At 46.1% G+C, this 20,061-nt stretch overlaps 1 protein-coding gene across 4 annotated transcripts; it reads right to left on the minus strand.

Moving 5' to 3' along the window:
* Positions 1 to 415: 415 nt before the first annotated feature.
* On the minus strand, positions 416 to 18,958 carry LOC123033491 (von Willebrand factor A domain-containing protein 5A-like). Of its 4 annotated transcripts, XM_044450102.1 has the most exons (21): positions 18,903 to 18,920; positions 18,688 to 18,779; positions 18,061 to 18,131; positions 17,021 to 17,223; positions 16,289 to 16,508; positions 15,785 to 15,957; positions 15,072 to 15,186; positions 14,781 to 14,950; positions 14,274 to 14,362; positions 12,854 to 12,998; positions 12,224 to 12,303; positions 12,009 to 12,123; positions 10,951 to 11,115; positions 10,659 to 10,762; positions 9,444 to 9,649; positions 6,120 to 6,206; positions 5,782 to 5,820; positions 5,142 to 5,180; positions 2,957 to 3,102; positions 2,142 to 2,265; positions 416 to 870 (listed from the first exon to the last, which is right to left on the minus strand). In XM_044450102.1, exons 3-21 carry the CDS (start codon positions 18,098 to 18,100, stop codon positions 791 to 793), a joined length of 2,340 nt encoding a protein of 779 aa, XP_044306037.1. In that variant the 5' UTR covers positions 18,101 to 18,131; positions 18,688 to 18,779; positions 18,903 to 18,920; the 3' UTR covers positions 416 to 790. The 4 variants fall into 4 exon arrangements, with proteins under 4 accessions (XP_044306037.1, XP_044306038.1, XP_044306036.1 ...); XM_044450103.1 differs by lacking the exon at positions 18,688 to 18,779 and having other exon boundaries at positions 18,903 to 18,958; XM_044450101.1 differs by lacking the exon at positions 18,903 to 18,920 and having other exon boundaries at positions 18,688 to 18,874.
* Between the last annotated feature and the right edge of the window lie 1,103 nt (positions 18,959 to 20,061).

A 20,061-nucleotide genomic window follows, 5' to 3' on the forward strand; every position in this document is an offset into this window, starting at 1 on the left:
CCATCTTTCCTGCACGAGTGCGCCTGATTGTGCCCGTGTTTCCTGCATGAGCGCAACTGCGATCTCAGCCATCTCCCCATCCAGCACGATTGCGCCTGTCTCCCCGCCCTCCGAGTGCGGCTGCGATCATTCCCATCTCTCCCTGCCCCCTCCCCCCCAGCATGCCGGGATGACGGGTGCGTGCAGGGAGGACGGGTGCGATCGAGGTCGTGCTGGGGTGGGGCGAGATGGCCGCGATCTTTGTTGTTCTTTGTCACTTTGCTTCACATTTTTCTGATTAAAAAATAATTACAGAATGGATTAACCTTATCTACATTGAACCTTATGGGGAAATTTAACTTGGCTCATGACCAGTTTGGGTCACAACCAGAGTCCTGGAATGGATTAAGTTTGTGAGCCAAGTTACCACGGTATTCTTGATTAGGCTTACAGCCTTTCCCTTCCATCTGTACTGCTTTAAAAAAAAGGGGGAGGGGGTAGATAAAAAATACAATAAACATCAATAGGCTTTTAATTTATCACTAAATTCACTTTATAGGTTTTTTAAAAGTGCACCTTTTTTCACTACAAATAGCATACTGTGAAGAAAATGATACAGGACAATTGGCATCCTGAGTTGAGAGGAAACTTCAGCACTTTTGCAATAAGGACACTTGAGATATCAGACAGAGTTACAGCCGAAGAACTATGGATATCCTTTTTGGAATCAAGCATGGCATGATTTGGCAGGAGGAGAAAAGGGAGTGAAGCTGAAACTCCCTTTTAAGAGGCACAGAGTTACAGAGTCTGCTCACAGCCTGAAGGCCTGGAGACTCACACAACTGTTCAACAATGCGTTGCCAGCCATCACACACTGACTCAACTCAGGCCCTGCAAAGAAACAGAGAAGATGAGGCTCCCTCAGCACCCCCACCTCATTTTGGCTGCTGTGCACATTGGTGTCTGGCAAATCCTTGGCACAGCACCACCACAGGGACAAAACAGACCTTACCTTAGCATAGCAGCCATCAGCTCAGCCTTTTCAAAAGTTTCACTCTAAAGTAGGCAGAGGGGAACTGATCCCAACTGGGGGTTTAATGCTTTCTCCCTGTTCGGGACCCAACCCAGAGCGGGCTTCCCATGCTTACTCTAGTGTAAACATGAGAAGAAGACATTTTTGAAATAGAGTCTGTTTTGGTCCTGTGCATAGGAAGGGTTGTGCAGGTCCATCCAGTCCAGGATTGTGTTCCCACAGTAGCCCAGCAGATGCCCATGGGAGATGCACACGTGGGACATGTGTGCAGGAGTTCCCCTTCCCTTGCAGGCAGTGTGCCTAAACATACAGCCAGGAGGTAGCCCAGGGCCATCAGGCTCAGCAGCCACTGACAGACTTCTGTGACCACCATCGCATCCTGGAGAAATGAATTTCATAGTTCAGCTGCACACGGTGTGAAGTACTGCTTCCTTGGATCTCTCCCACAGGTTCCACCAATCAGGGAGATGAAGATAAACTACTGGTTACCACTCAAGTCTACAGATCAGGAAGACACCCCTGCCACTGTGCTCCCGCTCTCTTCTTTTAAATGTCTATTTGGTGTGTGCCCAGTGTCAAGAGACAGAGCACAATTCTTCAAAGTATTCCAAAGGGAACAATGAAAGGCACAAAATAAACCAGCAGGGCATTTTATATTTGAGGCAGTCTAGGACTGCAAGTAACAGACTGAGCAATAAAAGAACATTTAAAGGTACGCGGGCAGAGAGACTTTGGCAGAACACTGGGATGGTGAGAGACAGAACATGGGGAATAGAGGGAAGCCTGTGTTTAGGCGGCTCTTACTCTGCAGTCCAAGACTGTTCATTTAAGTGAGCTCTGTGTGATGGGATGGAAAGGCCCATCCAAGTATGGTTGGTGAGTACTATCCAGGAGGCCTTCATCCATCCTCTCTTCCATGAGCAAGGATACAGCAGGGATCGTCTCCACCACCTCCAAATTCAAGAGAGAGGCTGGACTTGCAAAATCACCAGCACTTCCTAACTTGACTCGGGTGTAGGGGGCAGGCACAGCTGAGCGGCATGAAGGGGGCACAGACTGCTTTGTTCTGGTTCCCTGCTCTGTGCTTCTCACCCATCCTAAATCCTCTTGACCAGCACTCCCATCTTACCTGCATTGGCATGAAGCCAATCAAGAGCTTTTGCTTTCAGTAGTTCCCATTCATCCCTCTGGTCTGCAGCATGGGAGTGGAGCCATAGGATGGCCAGCACTGTCGCCCATGTGTGTTGGGTGGCCTGGCAGTAATGATCAGGGGACAAAAGACACACTGAATTCTGCTTGTGCATTGGTCCTGTACAGACTGAAGCATTTGTAAGACAAGAAACTGTTCTGGAGACATTTCAATACAAAACTATGGCTATAGACCACCAACAGGTGAAACCAGGGTTTGAAGTCCATTTGCAAAATATACCTTGCAGCATGGAAAATTAAAGATTAAACTTAATCTTTAAAGAAGCAAACCCTAATTAAACTACAATGATGCCTCTGTATGCAAAGCTAACAAGCAGAGACCTCTCTTGTGCCTTATTCTGTGGGAGGAAGCTTCATTTGGAGGTCCAGCTTCTCAGTTCACTGTACGCATAGATCTTTAAGTTAAGAAGCTATGGAGACCAAAGTGCCTCCTAGTCCAGAAATGGCACATGAGCACAATAGCACCTGTCTTCTCATATTCCCCTACAATTGGCATAGAGGGCATAATGTGTTTCATAATGGGCTGTGTAGAGAATCCTGATTTCAGGCAGGGAGCCCTGGGTAGCACTTCTGCACAGGATGGTTCCATGCATACCAATAAGCCTTTATGTTCTACCTCCGCTCCCCAGACATAAGATGACAAAGATGGTCATTTCTAAGCAGAAGTACCCATTCTGAGCAACACTTTCTTTCTTCAGTCCTATGTGGATGCTACAGGCTCTGCCATAAACCTACCAGAGGTGGTATTTTACTTGAGATCGTAGCCTCCTTGAGGGCTAGAATTTTAGCTAGTTCAGAATCAAGGGCCCAGGAGCCATCTGCATTCTGCAGGGACACAAGGCTCAAAAAAGGGGATTCCTTGGGGATGGCCAAAGAGCATCCTGCAATGGGTAAAGAAGGAAATAAAACAACACATTAAAAGGCGTCAGCAGTCTTGAGAGCATATTTAGAAGGCAAATATTGTTGGGCTAAAATACGCCTTCTTCCGTATTTGCCCTCCCACCCCCTGAGATGGGCAGCAGAGGCCCTCCTCTGGGAACCCTCCATGAAAGATATTAGGAGGCAAAGTACCTGGAGGAGGGCTTTCTCTGTGGTGGCGCCCCGCCTATGGAATGTGCTCCCCAGAGAGATCCGCCTGGTGCCGTTGTTATTTGTTTTTTGGTGCCAGGTTAAGACCTTTTTATTCCAACAATATTTTAATGACTTTTAATATTGGTTATATATGTTTTTAATCTGCAGCCAGGGTGGATCTGAAATTCATTTGTATTATGTTCTATATTATGTTCTATTTATTTATTTATGTAAGCCGTCCTGAGGCCTTTGTGAAAGGATGGCATATAAATATTCTAAATAAATAAATAAATAAATAAATAAAATAAAATTCAACCATTTTGTTTAAAGCTCATACTCCCAGTAGCCAAGTCTTTGGAGAGGCATTTGAACCTCTGAATAGAAACAATAATTCACAAAAGTCAGGAAAAGTCCAAATGACTGGTAGTTAGAGGAACAGGTGGAACCATGGGCAGAGGGCGGCTGCAAAGGGCAAAGGAGCATCCGAGATGGGCTGGATATGGCCATTAGGTCTTTGGTTTAACAGCCCCTGCACAGAAATTGATTCTTCCTTCTCTGTTTTAGCAACCTGAAGACTGTGTCTGCAAGACTTTGTTTGGGTACCTGTGTGTATAATCTCATGGAGTCCTTTTCCTTCAAGGCAATAGTTAAACTTGCACTAAGTATATTGAACAAATTTGACCTCATGGTTGGAATAAAGCACTCTGTCCCCGAGTTGATTTCCAGCTATTTGGTGATTGGTTGCTAGAATTTTAGCTCAAAGTTGGGAACAAAACAGAAATGGGGGAGATACTTTGGTCCCCATTTACTTTTCTTTGGGTCTGGCAAAGCTTTCCTCAGAATGTCATGTTCTACTGAAGACCCATATCACCACTACATATAGTATTGGTGTTGCATCAGTATTGGAAACATTGTTTCCAAATATTGCTTTTTTTCATTCACATGTTGATCCTTTCCCTGTTTTCTCTTATGTAAATAAACTTATGATGTATCGTACTTCAATGTGTGAAATCTAGGTCAAATTAGTCTTTTCATGAGGTGTGGAACATTCATCTTGGCTACTGTTAAAGGTTTCAGACCTATTGCTTGGAAATACGGAGTGCCGGTTTGGGCCCTGCTTTCATAAGCCTTGTGGGTGCCCTGAAAGGCCTGAGAGCCTTCTCCAATCCTGATGTTCCGCCAGTGCTAGAATTTACAGAAGACCTAATCATAGCCATGGTGGTTGAGGATAATAAAGGTCTGAAACATCAGGTGGGTAAGAAGGGGGAAGCTTGCTACAGGCAAAGCCAGCCACATAGAGTACCATGAAGAATTCAATGGCAGAAGCTACTCATGAAAGCATGGGTGGCCCTTCTTCCCTTTTGGTGGCTGGACAGCTGCATCCTTAATTATTCTTTCTGACAAACGAGACAACAGTTTTCGTTTCTGGGATCTCTGATCCCCATCATTCACCTTGCAAATTGTCTGTCAAAACAGGACATTAATTGTCTTAAGGGCTGCTCACATGAAGACCCAGCAATGGGTCTACGCTGTGTTGGCAATGTGGTTTGGAAGGGAAGCGCCACGCAAGCATCAGCTCTCATGTCTCGACTGCCAGTGCAGGACCATTCCAACATCTGGGGCTGGTCAAGTGGCCCACTCCAGGTCCTCAGTCTTCATGTGAGCATCTATTTGCACATATTCTCTGCCACCCCATAATTCATATTAATTGTGGAGTATGCAATGCACATCCCCTTCACCCTTCACATGACTGTAAGACAGATCCCATCCAGATTCAATTGCTCCAGTCAACTTGTCCATTGGTTCCATAACTATCCAGGATCTCCAAAAAACCCTTTTGACTTGTTACCTAAGTATAGCTCTTCTTCAAATGGATTCACAGCTGTAGCTACAAGAAAAGAAGGGATTTAGTTTCACTGCAGTCATCTCTGTTCAGTGAACATTCATTTTTAAAATACAAACACTCAGAAACTAGAATGGTTTGCTTCTCATGGCTGATCTGTGCTGTATTTGCAGAGAAGTTTGCAATGATGGAGCTACATGCAATGACTATTCACAGCCATGGGTTGTGGTGCAGTGTCTATTTCCTGTTCCAGCCACTCAGGTAGTGTTTGAGCACTCATTCACACACATTATCTGTGACTGGGTACTTCTAGTAGTGAAGGCTACTCTGAAGTTGTAAAAGCAGCAGGCCAAACCTAGATTCTACTAAGTGTAGCAACTACAAATATTGACATTCAGCCATAGCAGGCAAAGTATATTTGACATATAAATCTGAAAAGCTTTGGTCATCATCCACCAATTGTTCCAAGGTAAAAATCAACAGATCCATCCAGGTCTGTCACTTAAAGTTTCCACCAGAAAGTTTGGCTCTGGGTTTCTCTGTAGCCTGAAGAAATGGATCAAACTGTTCCATCCAGCTTGACCCTTAGTTGCACAAGCATTTCCCTTGTCCCCTTATGTCCACCAACATCCTTCTCAAGTATTACCTTTGATGCGGTTCATCTTGAAAGGTGAGGAAGATGAAACTGTGCAAACAAGAAGAAAAGTGTGACCGCAGCATTCCCAATTTCTTTGTCTCTTCTCTTCGTTGCTTATTTTCTAATGACCTGACTTGCTGAGGAATGTATTTAAAACACTGTATTGTTACTTATATTTGGAGCAAAAATGTATCCTAATACATCCAGCCTCTTTCTGCACTTCTGGTTTATCAGCCTGGGTCAGACTGACAATCATTCCAACTTTGGACACAAATGCATCTAATCTTCCACTAAGCCCACAAAAAGAAGTTGTGATCCCTTCATGGTGTCTGATTCTTTGCACTTACAGGAACTTGCAGCACCCAGTACAAACTTCCGTACACCTCCTCCTTGGAAAGCTGTAGCCTTATATGACTTTCTTGCTGCACCTATACCTGGAGAAAACAAAGACAATGGTTTTCTGGTCAGAATTGTTACCTGCATAATTTATTTGTATTCATCTGCTTTTCATTATGAAATTATGAAAATAAAACAGAAGCTAATCATAAATGGTCAGCCAAGAAATAAAACCCATTCAGAAAAAACAGGAAGAAGACTAAGATGGAGAAGCAGTAGAATTGTATCCGGCCATTGCTCCTCTGAGCAGGAGTGTCTAGGACTAAGCAACTTATATCTGTCTCCCTTTCAGAAAAGGTGGGATTGGAAAATTCAAAAGAGTTCTAGAAAAAATGGCACAGAGAACACAGGCCTTCAATGTGGTCGAAGACACCACTTGGATGGCATAGAACACTTCCCTACCCAGTACAGAAGCCATTTCCCCCAACTATATTTATGACTCTTGTTCAGAATTATGGTTTCCTTGCAGCCCTCAGGCATATGTGTTCCAGTCCTGCACTAGTGTAACTCTTACTGGCATGGGTGCATTTAAAAGTGTAGCTAGCAACCTTTTCTTTAAGAAGTCTTCATCATACAACCTCCCACATCCCTGTCCCCTGCTTCCAAGCAATGCCTTGGATTTTGGAGTCAGGGAATTGTTGATCTCCTTTTCAGGCTGATTTTCAGTGCACGCCTACAGAAATGCTCAGGTGTGAATAGGCTCACATTTTACCTCTACCCCTGTACCACAAACAGCTATGAACATGCATGTGTATTACCAGGCCTTTCTATAGAGCAACCTGAAAGAGCAGCCTCAATTCCAACCACTTCCCTGCAATTTTGCAGCACTATCCTGTGCCCTGGGCTTGTGCTATGAATGCAAACTCAGACATGACCTTTCAAATTTCCCCAATTTCTCCTGCAGTTACAACAATATGCATTAATGGGTGAATCATAAGTAGATAGTGCACTTTCTTCCTTCATGTGACCAGAGTAGCAGGAAAATACTGGCAAAATAGTGGCAGCACAGTTGTTTCTATCTCAGACATGCCAGCAAATGCCTGCAGCCTGGCAACCTGCTTACCTTTCTGTTCTGACCTACACCTGTGGCTCTGAAACCCCCTTGTGGACTTCCACCAATGCAAGAGAATTGTAATGGATCATTAAGCATGTCAGTAGGATCCAGAAAATGATCCTCTGGGAATGCTTTCCCAGCTGTCTCCTTCAAACTTATTTATTTATTATAACATTTTTATGCCGCACCCATCGCCGAAGCCTCAGGGCGGCTTACAAAAAGAATAAATAAACATAAGATAGAATATCATTAAAAATTCGGAGTATCTCAGCCAACTTTAAAACCAATAAATAAAAACAACCAATTAACAATTAAGATATTGTTTAAATAAAAAGGTCTTGGCCTGACGCCAAAAAACAAATAAAGACAAATAAAGGGGCACCGAGCAGACTAAAGGTGAATTTTGCCTCAAAATTCTTAAGCTTTCTCCCTCAAAAAACCTCTTTTCGGACAGGTGGACAACCGGCATTAGAGAGCTCTCCCTCAGCATTTGGGCTGAGGCAAATTTGGCCGGAAACCTCCACCAGCCGTGAGCAGGGCTTGAGGAAAGGGTGGCTGAGAGGAAAATGAGACGGAGAGAGCTAGTCCCGACAAGGCAAGGAGCTCCCAGGTAAGAAAAAGCCTCTGGTAAAAAGAGTTAACTGCTTGGGGGAAGACCCGGTTCAAGAAGGGAATTAATTAATTAATTAATTAATCAAATTAATTAGGGCCATCCTCTTTTTCCAAGTGCCCTGAACTAATTTTGGAGCCAGACAATCATCTTCAGCATTTAAGATATAAAAGCTAAGATGAGGTGAAGGACAGACATCATAGGAAGCACTGCTTTGAGCATCCTGGGGCTGGAACAACTGAAACTCAGACAATCAAGTGCAAAAAGAAGATGGTACTGTAGCAGAAGTTGGGGATATGCAGCTTGCCATTGTGTTTTCCTATAGCACTCGCCAGCTCTAATCAATGCCCATGATAGTGGGCCCTGATGGGAACTGGCATCCAAAAACATCTAGAAGGCTACAGGTACTTACTGCCACCCATCTACCTCCATACAAAAGGAATAATCAACATTTTGATAAGAGTAAACAGTTGGAGTGCCTGAAAATGCTGAGCAAATAAATCCCAGTGGGTCACTGTGGGTCTCAACCGCTCTTCCTGAAACCCCAACAGGGCCTTTATCAGCTCACTCCCAGCATAGGTCATCATACAGGGTGACCAAAGCTATTTCTGTGCCAAAACCAGGCCTGAACTCCAACTGAAATGGGTCCAGATAATCCGCCTCATTCAAGAATGCCTGGAGCTGGTTGGCTACCACCTGCTCAAGATCCTTGCCCAGGAAGGGGATGCTTGCCACTGGCCTAAGATTGTGGAGTTCTCTGGATCCAGAGAGTGTTTCTTTAGGAATGATCTCACCATTCCCTATTTCAGGTTACATGGGATCCTTCCTTCTTGTAAGGAAGCATTAATCACCTTCCAGACCCTGCTGGCAGTCCGCTTCCTGCAGGATTTTATTAGCCAAGAATGGCAAGGATCCAGTATGGATGTGGTTGCATGAACCTGTCCAAGCACCTCATCAACAGTCTTGAGCTGCACTAACTGGAACTCGTCTTGACCAGACTGAACTCTGGATGTGTCACGTGATTCCACTGTGGTAACATTGGAGATTTTATCCAGGAACTGCCTAGCAAATATATTGCAGTGGGCCTCAGATGTAGCAGGCCCTGGACAAGCCTAAAGAGTGCAGCTGAATGGCAAAGAAAAGTCTGAATGGAGGCAGTCTGATATTGCTTCTTGGCTGCTCTTAATGTCTCCAAATATATCCATCCATAAGCACATACCAGGACCCGATTGTATCCACTGGTTCTCCTCCATCTTGTACTCAAGCTATCTCCTGAATTCTGTTATCACTTTTAGCTCTGGGGTATATCACAGGGTTATATGAGCTCTACTGCAGAGTGGGCACTCAGAAGTGATTGTGTGCACCACCCGGGTCACATCTGTATTCCAGAGATCATCCAGGGATTTGGCAGGACCACCAGACATATGAGCTGGTAAGTTCCCCAGCGCACTCTGGAAATCACCTGGATCCATTTGCCCCTGGGAGCAGCCCCTCTTAATGGGTTCCCTCCCCTACAGAGGGGGAAAGTCACAGTTTGGATGAATCTCAGGAGATAAAATGGCCTTCAGTTCAATAATCCAGGCGACCCCTGGATCATGTCCTCCGACTCACGTGGAAGTGGCACAACTCGGTGGAGGAGGGGTCCTTGAACTGGTTTATTCAGCTCCATGTTCACTCCAATGTAGGCTGTCTGTGAGCACATCACCCCAGAGCTCAGGCTGGTCTCCAATGCCAGGCGTTGTTTCTCCACTTCCTCCTCTGTACCTGTCTCTAGTTGCTGCAGAAGGAACTGAGCTGCGAGCCGGTGAACAGGGAGCCTGGTTAGAGAAAGTAGGTTTGAGAAATGTGGTGACTTTTAATCATTTTTCTATGAGAAGTCCATAGCCTTTGCTCCACTAGAATTAACACCTTAACTACAGAAAGCCCAGAGCTTTTGCTCCCTATTACAGCTCACATTTAGACTGCTTTGCTGTGAAAAGGAAGCCACTAGTCATGGCTGGACCATGGGAACAAAGGCCTTTTCCGCATTCACTTAGTGCATTGTATGTTCAGGTGGTTTAGTGTTGTCCAGATCCAGATGCATTTCCTGGGGGAAGCTTCTATGCCCAGCTTCTGGGCTTTTAAACCACCTTGCAAGAGTTTGCTGCAGAGTTTCTAAAGCCAAGGCCTTCTCAGCTTCAACATCTAGCTAATACAGTGTGCTGGAATTCAAAAGAACTATCTGGATAGTATTCCAGATAAAGCTAGACAGATGCTGAGGTATTACCACCTACCAACTGAGAACTTACTTATTTATATACTGCTCTTCCTCCAGATGAAGCCAGAGCAAATTGCACAGCTTGTGAAGGAGGCTAGGCTGGGAAATGGTTCACCATACAGATGGCATGGCTGAGCAGAGATGTTAGTCTAGGCTCCATGGTTTCAGAAGCACCGCTAACAGTGCAACACAGTGGTAGCATTTCTGTAAGAATCTTGACTTATCATGACTGAGTTGTGCACTGGGGCAGGCAGGCATTCCCTCTTGCTCTGCTCCCCACTTCAGATACCAGTGCTAAGCAAAACCGGGAAGGGTTTCTGCATTGTGATCCTAGCTACTCACTCACTTTATAAGCCAGGATCATCCCAACCAGGTTGCATTCATGATTTTATGAAACCTGGTTTGTTGGAAAGCAACAAAGCAAAGCAAGGCTACTAGAATTTCCACCTTGTTGCAGGATATTATGAGAAATCTATTATGAGGTGAGGAATCTACAGTTCTCTTTGTAGTTAAAGAAATTCCACGATCTTTGCTAAAAGCAGGAGGACAAAAAGAAGACACAAATCTACCTGTCTCTCTTCTCAGCATGGAGTGGGAACTTCATTGTCTCAGTGAATGTCTGGTCCTGGAAGTTATACTGAAGAATCACGGTGCCTTCTGGGGAATCTGAAGACTGCAGAAGTAGAGAAAATGTCACAGCAGGGGGAAGGCAATAGCTGTTGGAGGAGAAATGCATTCTGGGATGATAACCTGCCCCCACCCACAAAGGGAAAGGTAGAAACAGGAAAGCTTGAGACAGTTTGGAATCTAGAATGGGAGACGAGGCTTCCTAACATTTGAACCTGGGTGGGGGTTACTTACCTGATGCTGCCCTCGGATATTGGCATAGATGAGGCAGCGCTGCCCCTCAAAGATGACCTGAGGACCTGACCCCACGAGAACACCCTCAAGGCCAGAAGGCAAGTCCCAGTTCAGAGAGATCTGTGTCACTGCTGGTTGCAGGGCCTTCTTCAAAGACTGCAATGCCTGTAGAAAGAAGACAATCTCACAGCAGAGGGGATGGGATGTGGGCTTTGTGCAAGAAGGAAAATTCAATCTTCACTTAAAAATCAGAAAATCCAAGTCTCTCATTTTTTTGCATGCAGTATTGTTCATACAACTGTGTGGGCAAGGCCATAGAGGAAGGCAGAAAAGCATGTGTGGGCTGAATAAGCTATCTTCTCTTTCCCCCCATTATTTCTACATGTTTTGATAGTCACTTGGTATGAGGGTCTGAAATCAACATTCATGTTACATAGGAAGGATGAATGTTAAGGAACCCGAGTAGTCTCTGTCCGCAAAAAACATGCTAGTAGGTTGCTTTCCAGATTTGTTAAAATGTTACCCATTCCACTCCCCTTCCTTGACTCTTAAAAGTAAAACCATTGGAAGTTACTAGCCATGCAAGGTGTACCACTTTATCTAGGGAGGTAACAAGAGAAGAAAGGATGGAGCTAAAAAATCATCCATGGATGCTCTTCCTAAAGGCAGATTTAACGATTTGCAGCAAATCTGTTAAAAAGTTCTCCACCACAAAAACTACCTAGATGGAGAGCCATTGTGTACTACTCAGTTTAACAGCACGAGGAAGGGAGAAGGTACAGCTGGACAACCAGCCATGACATATTTCAATGCTTCAACTCCACATTCTGAGGAAAAATCCAGAGGGACTGTTCCTCATTTGTTCAGGTTGCAGGCATGATTTTCAGATGAAGCCAGTGTGCATTTTTGGCTAGGACAAACTAGGTCCCCAAAGTCAGACTGCATTTTGAGAGGGAGAGAAGAACCTAGCAAGTGTCCCAGAGTTTGGCGGAGCCTAGTGGAGACCAGCAGCACAGTCTCAGAGACAGAGAAAGGCAGAGTCTCAGAGACCTCCTCACCTTGACCTGGATGCGCTCCTGGTCTGTGATGAATTCATAACTGCCCCCAGCTGCTCGAGCAATGCCTTTGATGAGAGCCGTGGAGGCCCCATCTCCAATGCCAAAGGAGAAGCACCTGTGGGGGGGTTGGGAGGAGAGAGAGTCCCAAAATGTGGCAACCAACGCACAGTGTGATGAATGCTGAGAAGGACAAATTTCCCTTTGTCTTTTCTTACCTGTGGGAGTTGCTATGACGTTTGACTTCATCAATCACCTCTTTTGTATTACTTACTTCACCATCAGTGAACACAAACAGCTGGGGGTGGAAGGGGGGGGGGGGAGAGAGAGAGATTGAGAGAGATCAAAGGCAATCCTAGCCACAGGTGTTTGACTTTGATTTTCCTCGGTGGTGTTGCTGTTGTTGCTAGTCACGAAGTCGTGTCCGACCCATCGCGACCCCATGGACAACATTCCTCCAGGCCTTCCTGTCCTCCACCATCCCCCGGAGTCCACTTAAGCTCACACCGACCGCTTCAGTGACTCCATCTAGCCACCTCATCCTCTGCTGTCCCCTTCTTTTGCTGTCAATTGTTCCCAGCATTAGGGTCTTCTCCAGTAAGTCTTTCCTTCTCATTAGGTGGCCAAATTATTTGAATTTCATCTTCAGTATCTGGCCTTTTCTCAGTAGCATGGAGGAAAAACTGGAGACCAGGCAAGGAGTAATTTCTTTCAACCTCTCTATGCCATTCAAGTGGCTTTTGAAGTGTGTTATCACTCATTTATAACCATTCTAAAAGTTGTTTGATTTTGCTAAAAAGGTAGATTTCCCACAGAAGTGAACTGGCTGCCAACCCATCTCCCAGTACCTGACGAAGATGTCCTTCTTGGCATGGCTGGCTGTAAATGGCCTTCAGTGGAGTAAGAATTTCTGTGCCCCCCAAATCAGCCTTGAGCTTCTTCACACTCTGGAGAGACTCTGACATAGTCTGCTGTGTATATTTCACACTCTGCCTGCAGCAGGGACCAGAGAATCATAGAATCATGGAAGGGGCCTAGAAGGTCATCGGGTCCAACCCCCTGCTCAATGCAGGACTCAGGTCTCTTATCCCAATACTAACCAGGTCTGACGCTGCTTAGCTTCTGAGAATAGGCAGGATCAGGCACTTCAGGCTGGACAAAGACCTGTTCTCCCCAAGTTCAGTCAAATCCCCAACCAAGCTATTTTTCAACCTTCCCAAATCCACTTACTACTGTCTTACCACCTACTCTCCACTACAAATTCCAGTCAATACTTGCCTACAAGTCACCACCCTCCTCATATGAAAGTCCTGGGCACTGTTAAGGAGAGAAAAAGGCAATATTGGCTGCCCAGTGGACAAGAAAAGATGTAGAGACTGGGCCAAGCACTCCCCCAGAGCCATCTCAAGGAGGCATGGGAAGGGGTTCTAACTCGGACAAGAAGCAGGAGTGAGAGGATGTTACTGACTGGGGAGGAAGGGGCAGGAACCCTGTGCTGTAAGCGACTGGCTGCCAGGGAGGCTCCCCAGGAGAGGGAGCTGGCTTGAGGGCAGGGCTCAGTTAGCCTGCTACTCTCCAGAGCACCTTCCAACCATTGCCACTCACTTCTTTTCCACAGCGTTAGCTTAAAGAACTAGCTCCACAGTATATTGAAATACCCTGACTTTTGCTGTTCTTGCCTACAAAACATCTGCTTTTATAGCCTAAACACAGATTAGCTGGTCTGCAACACTTTTATAACAAAGGCTAGTTGCATAAGATTACAAATTGTGGACTTGTCTAGGGAAGTAGAGGAAGCAGGCCTGGAAGAGAGGAAGGTGTTTCTTTTCTGTCTTCTCAGCTACTCGGTTAAGCATTTCAGCACTTTTTATATTTACTCAGTGTGGTTTAAACTGCTGAGCTGCTGGAATGGTTGAGGTCGACAGTTCAAATCTGCAGATGGGGTGAGCTCCCGTGCTTTGTCCCAGCTCCTGCCAACCTTGCAGTTCGAAAGCATGCAAATGCAAGTAGGTGAATAGGTACCACTTCAGTGGGAAGGTAACAGCGTTCTGTACACCTCTGTGTTTAGTCATGCCGGCCACACGACTACGGAACTGTCTGCGGACAAACGCTGGTTCCCTCAGCAAGGAAACGGAGATAAGCACTGCCCCCAAGAGTCAGACATGACTGGACTTTAATCTCATGGGGAAACCTTTACCTTTTAACCACACAAGGAAACACCAATGAAAGGAAAAAATGCCTTATGCTGTTCAACATTTGGACACTCACGGGTAGAATGAGTCATAGGTAGATCCAAAGCCATAGATATTGAAATAACATCCCAGAGGGAGACTCTTCAGCAGGAGGATCAGGGTCTCCTGAGATGGGGAGAGAGAAAAGCAGGCATCACCTTGGATATCCCACCCACCCTATCAGACTGGTCTCAACAGTATATGACCCTGATCCTCCCATGGATCCACCCAACTCCCATCTTTCCTCCTCCTTGTTTTGCGCTGGTATCTTTTAGCAGCAAAACTGCAAGGCTTGGGTTCATAGCCTCCCTCAGCCATAAGCCTCATGCTGGGACCTTGGTCCAGGCACTGTCTCTAAGACAATCAAGTTCAAGGGGTGTTGGGATGACCAAATGGGCGAATACCTCACCCTGAGCATCCTGGAGGAGGGGCATGATAAAGATGCCATGGGAATAACCAGATTCTCTACTGATGCTCCAGTGTACCCAACCCATACATGTAGGAACCTACAAACACCCCATAAGATCTTCTAGCCACAGGTTACCTTGGCACTCTCAATGCGTGTCAGAGAATGGCTGCGGTAATTGACAACGCTCATGCTGCCAGAGCGATCCAGCAAGAAAATGAACTCCTTGGTAGCACTGCATTCTGGCTTTGTGGCTTGAAAGCTAGGGTACAAGGTGAGCAGAAGAGCTGGATCTCCCATCAGTGAGCCTGTGTTTGAAGGGGAAAAGGGGATCCAATTGTTTTAGCCAGGGTAGGACCACCTCGCCTCCCGGCAACCGTTTATTTCAGCCCCAGGCCCCCTCACCAAAGCCACTTAGGCTGTGCTCACCTGAAGCAGCTCCAGGCTTCCCAGCTTCTAAGAGGGCACTGGGCTTATGGACATCCTCATAGTAAATCAGCAGTTCTACATCTTGGTCAAACTGGTGCCCTTTGGCCAGGGAAATCTGTGTGGACAATAAAAAGCCGCTAAAAGATGCCACTCAGAGTTGGTTTTAGCTGCAAAGTCATGAATAATTTTGCAGATTTTAATCCCCATATGGCATGTTATGGAATAACTTGCAGGTTCTGATAACAGATGGATGCAGTTAGCAAAGAACTGTTTGACAATTTTAAGTAAGCCGTCCTGAGGCTTTAAGTGATGGGACGGCATACAAAAATTATAAATAAATAAATAAATAAATAAATAAATAAATAAATAAATAAATAAGCTGATCTGCCTGTTGGATGAATCCTAGACTAAAAAGAAGATCTGTTCTTTGCATTGCATTGCATTGCAAAGAACAGACTTGGAGAATGAGGAAGTTATGATTGGAATTGTGGCACAGCTAAAGGGATGAAGTCTCCCTACTGCGCATGCCTGCCATATAAACTGGGCATTTGCAAAATTAAAATAAAATAAAATAAATCACATCAAATGACATGAACAACCACCTACTGAAATTGGATCAGAAGTCTAACCAGCAATGGCACTGAGTCAGGGTGGGATGTATGTGGGCTTCTTTACACAAGCTGCCACCAATCCCAAATCATAAGTAATCCTACCAGGGCTGTGCTGTGATCCTCTGCAGTGAAGTGTAGGGGCTCAAGGTTGCATTTCGACTCCACACGGTTGATGCGATAGGGAGATTCCAGCTTGGCACTGAGGGCCAGTGTGTAGGGAAGCTTCCCCCTGGGTACTCGTGGCATGCTCTTGGTGACTGTGCCCTCTTTTGAGCCTGTGGAGAGAGGAGCATGCAAGGTCAGAGAGCTGAAAGACAGCAGGAAGTATCTCTGGAGCACAAGAAGAATGCATGCCCATGCTATACAATGCACAGTTCTAGCCTCCACAATGCACAGTTCTAGCCTCAGAGGGAGGGAAAATGAGGATGTGCTAGGTGGAGGAACCTAGTGGAGGGTTTGGGGTCAAACTGAGACTCAGGCTGTTCTACATATGCAGCAGAATACAAATTTAAGGTAGAACACTCTGGCCTGGAGGTAGCAAGTCACCTTAGTGAGATGCTTTTCTTAGGACCTGAATCTTGTGTTTGTGGGGGAAATGTGTCTTACCTTGAGGCACATAGCGTGGGTTCAGGACTGCAGGAAGGACGAAGCGGACAGCCCCATCAGGTTCTGGAGCTAATGCCTGAACATAGCACAGCTTCAGTGTGGCCTCCCCATCAGGGGGAAGGTTACCCAGGGAGCAGCGGAAAATGTCACTGGTCTCTTCTTTTTCAAGTAGGAAAGCCTGACGTCCTTCACTCAGGGCATCATCATATTCCTGCTCAGCCTATAATCGGGTGGTCGACAGAAGAAAGGGAAAAAAACAAGGGCAGAGGCAGTGTGGTCTCAAGTCCAGACATATCTAGGCTGTTGAAGCACTCAGGACTTAATTGACTGGCTTTCATGCTTTTAAATTTGCTTGTGTAAATTATTGCAAGTGCTTCCATTTCTAAGATATGGGTACAGAAAGAATAAGATGGCTAAGAAAGGAAGACTTTCCTGTATCCATTCTATTCAGTCAAAGAAATGAATTTAATGGCACGTACAATTCTAACCAGCCAAGTTACAGGAGAATCTATACATAAATAAGCCATGAACATCCAAGCTCAGAGCAGGGCCCAGGGCATGGGGAACTAAATGAGGCTTCCTACTGGCTCTCTACCCACAGGGGGAACATAAACAGCATGTAGGTTTCTTGACATAAGATCTTTATGTGGCAATCCAGTCTTACCAGGAAAGCCTCTGGTGTCCTTGAGAAACTAAGCCACCCTGTCCCCAAAAGTAGGGCTCCCATAGTACCTGCTTTTTTTCTTGGATCTGGGCTTCTATGCGTGTGCCACCAATCAAGCCCTCAAAGGCATACACTGCAGCCTCATCGTCCACAGGGAAGACAAAGATCACCTCCACTGGGTTCTTCTCCTCATTCTTGTACTGAAGCTTAGATACCACATCAGCCACGAAACCCTGCACCATCACATCCACGGAGATGCTTTGCAGTGGCACTGGGGCAAGGAAGTAGTGAGGCAGAAGTTCAAGCCCTGCTTTGGTTCAGAGCAGGGATCCCAGACCCTAGAGAACATGGCTGTAGGTTCTCTGGCTCCTCAGCCCACTCCTAGGAACTCCAGTTGCTTTAGGACATGGGTCCTCAAACTACCGCCCGCAGGACGGATCCAGCTCATCATGCCCTTTCATCCGGCCCGCGCTGTTGTTTGCTGCCTGCGCGTGTGCGCTCACCGCACACGGGAGGCGGTGGCTTGCTCACTTGGAGATGGTTTTGGACTCGCTGGGAGATCTCCCAGTGAGTACAAAACCATCTTCAAGCTAGCAAGTCGCCACCGCCTGCCTCCCCCACGCATGCGTGCTTGCCGGTGGCTTGCTCACTTGGAGATGGTTTTGAACTTGCTGGGAGATTTCTGAGTGTGCGAGTCGCTGCCACGCGCACCCAATGCCACCTTGCATGCACCCAACAACCGTTTTTATAATGGCCATTTCAACTAGCATACAGTGACCTTGTTTGTACATAGTAGTGACAGATCATGAACGCGCCACTTCCAGTTGTGGACAGTTCTGTGACATCTGATCCAGACAATAGTATTCATAATCCAAATTAATTTAATAATTGATTGCGGGTTAATGTTGGGTTAACTCATGATTAACTGGTAAAATCTGACTTCAAACTTTGGGGACCAACCTTTGATTCTGCCAATTGCAGTTGCATGTTGAAAGAAAGTAGCTTGGCAAATTGTGGGTTAATTGACCCATGATTTACCACTGTTGCATGCGACCAAGGCTTGCCACTTGGCACACAATCTATGAATAAATTTCAGCAGCCTATTTACCTGGTTCCTGAGAAGGTGTGAGAAGGCCACAGGCTGCCATGTTTGTTGATGACTGCTGGAGAAGCCGTTGCCTAGAGAACAAGCAATACATGATGTCTGAGACCTTGAAAAATCAATGTTCACAGCAGGGCGTGACAATAGGGTACGTGTAGGTGCTGCTGTGCCCCTTGGCGAAGGCTATTCCAGTGTTCTATTTTTCTACAGAAAATTCACAGTAACCTCCAGTGCACAAACAAGCAGGGCGTGGGGGGAGCATGAGCTGAGCCTCTACAGAAGGCTGGCAGAAGCTGGCTTTGCTTCCTAAGAGCAAGCTGACTCACTTTCTTGCTGCTGGAGGCCATTAAAAAGAGAGAACTGACTGCAAGAGCTCATCACTCCCTTTTCTCCACCGAGCTCACGCCACAGAAATCCAGCCCTGGTTCTGCAGGGCGCAGACCTGAAAGCTCTGGAGACTGGGCAGGCAGGATCAGCAAAACCTTTCTCAGAGGCTGGCGACCTGTTTGGCGGATGCTTTGTCACACCTCCCTTAAATCCCAGACCATGGGCTCTACTGACAGGGAGTTTTGGGAGTTGCTGTCCAAATAATGGGGGGGGGGGGCGGTTATTAATCTGAGAGGGAGAACTTACTTTCATGAAAACAAAGAGTAGAGTCAGCGCCAGATCGAGCCAATTCAGGTCTCCCAGCTTCAGGCAGAATCTCCACTCCACCCCTCCGCCAACTTTGAGGATATACAGAACGGAAGGAGACCGAGAATCCTACTTAATCTAGGATTCCCGGACTGCGGAGGTGGAATTCATAATCAGAAGGAAAAGGCGAGAGATAGCTGCGTTTCCCTACGTACCTGGAAAAGAGCCACCCGTTTGCTTCGAAGCCTTCTTTGCAGCTACGTGAAACCGAAAGCAGTTGCGTATTGCTGAAGGCTCGGATGCAATTCCCCTTTTCTCCGCGAGAGTGCCAGCGAATTCCGCGGCTGCTCGCACCATTGGGGCTGTCTCGACGAGAGGAGCGCTGCTTTTGCGTTAGCCCCCTCGGTAAATTCTAACGCTAACTGCAGACCAACTTGATAGGCAGCGAGGAAGCGGCTGCCACCTACCCTGTTAGACCAAGGGGGAGTCCAGTGCAGGTTGCCCATGCGATTGACCAGCAGGGACAATCCAGAGACGTGGGCAAGAGTTTTTCCCAGTCCTGGCCAAGGATGCCAGGGGTGGAATCTGGGACTGTGCAAAGCAAAGTCTCTTTGTGGGTGGTTTTGTGGGAGCAGGAATTCCTGAGGCCGGAAGCCCACGTTCTGTTTTGGAGAATCTCCCCAGGTCACATTTCAGTGGTGGGAAGCAGGCCTGGGTCCAGAGGAAAGGGCAAGGATCCTCTGCTCAGGCAAGGGGGCACCACAATATTCCAAGAAGGAGAATGGCAGGTACAAAATATAGAATGGGGGGAGAAGGCAAAGCATGATAAAGAAAGGACCACTTCTGCAAAAGACTGGCTAAAGGAAACCAGCTGCTTCCCAGAAGCTGAGAAGGTTGTAGACAACAGTAGTTTTGCAGATTCAAGAATATCAGGAGCTGCAAAATGGAAGCGATTTGCTGAGCCCTTGCCCATTTATTGAAGTTATGGGGAAAAGTATGCCATGCATTTCATTCCCAGGGCCCGCTACCTTAACAGAAATGCAGTTGGAGAAACTTAACAGCGGGGACTGTTAAAGATCAGCCACTGGAAGAATAAAATTCAGAAGAATTCACAGACCCTGCCCTTTGGAAAGGTACCAGAAAGATGGCCGAGAAAACACACATTGTGGTTCAGAGTGAAGCCTAATAGTGAAACAGTCAAAAGAATTTAGTTAATATATTTTTAAAAAGAGAATACTTTTTGTGTTTCATGTAAGTTTTTCCTCAACATTTCACATCTTTATTTATTAATTAGATTAATCCCTTTTCATTAAAGCATTCAAAGCAGCTTACATCATTCTCTTCCTCCTGCTTTCAGTTTTATTCCCACAGCAA

Source organism: Varanus komodoensis, unplaced genomic scaffold (genome assembly GCF_004798865.1).
Source record: "Varanus komodoensis strain SLA01 unplaced genomic scaffold, ASM479886v1 scaffold62, whole genome shotgun sequence".
Taxonomy (NCBI): Eukaryota; Metazoa; Chordata; class Lepidosauria; order Squamata; family Varanidae; genus Varanus; species Varanus komodoensis.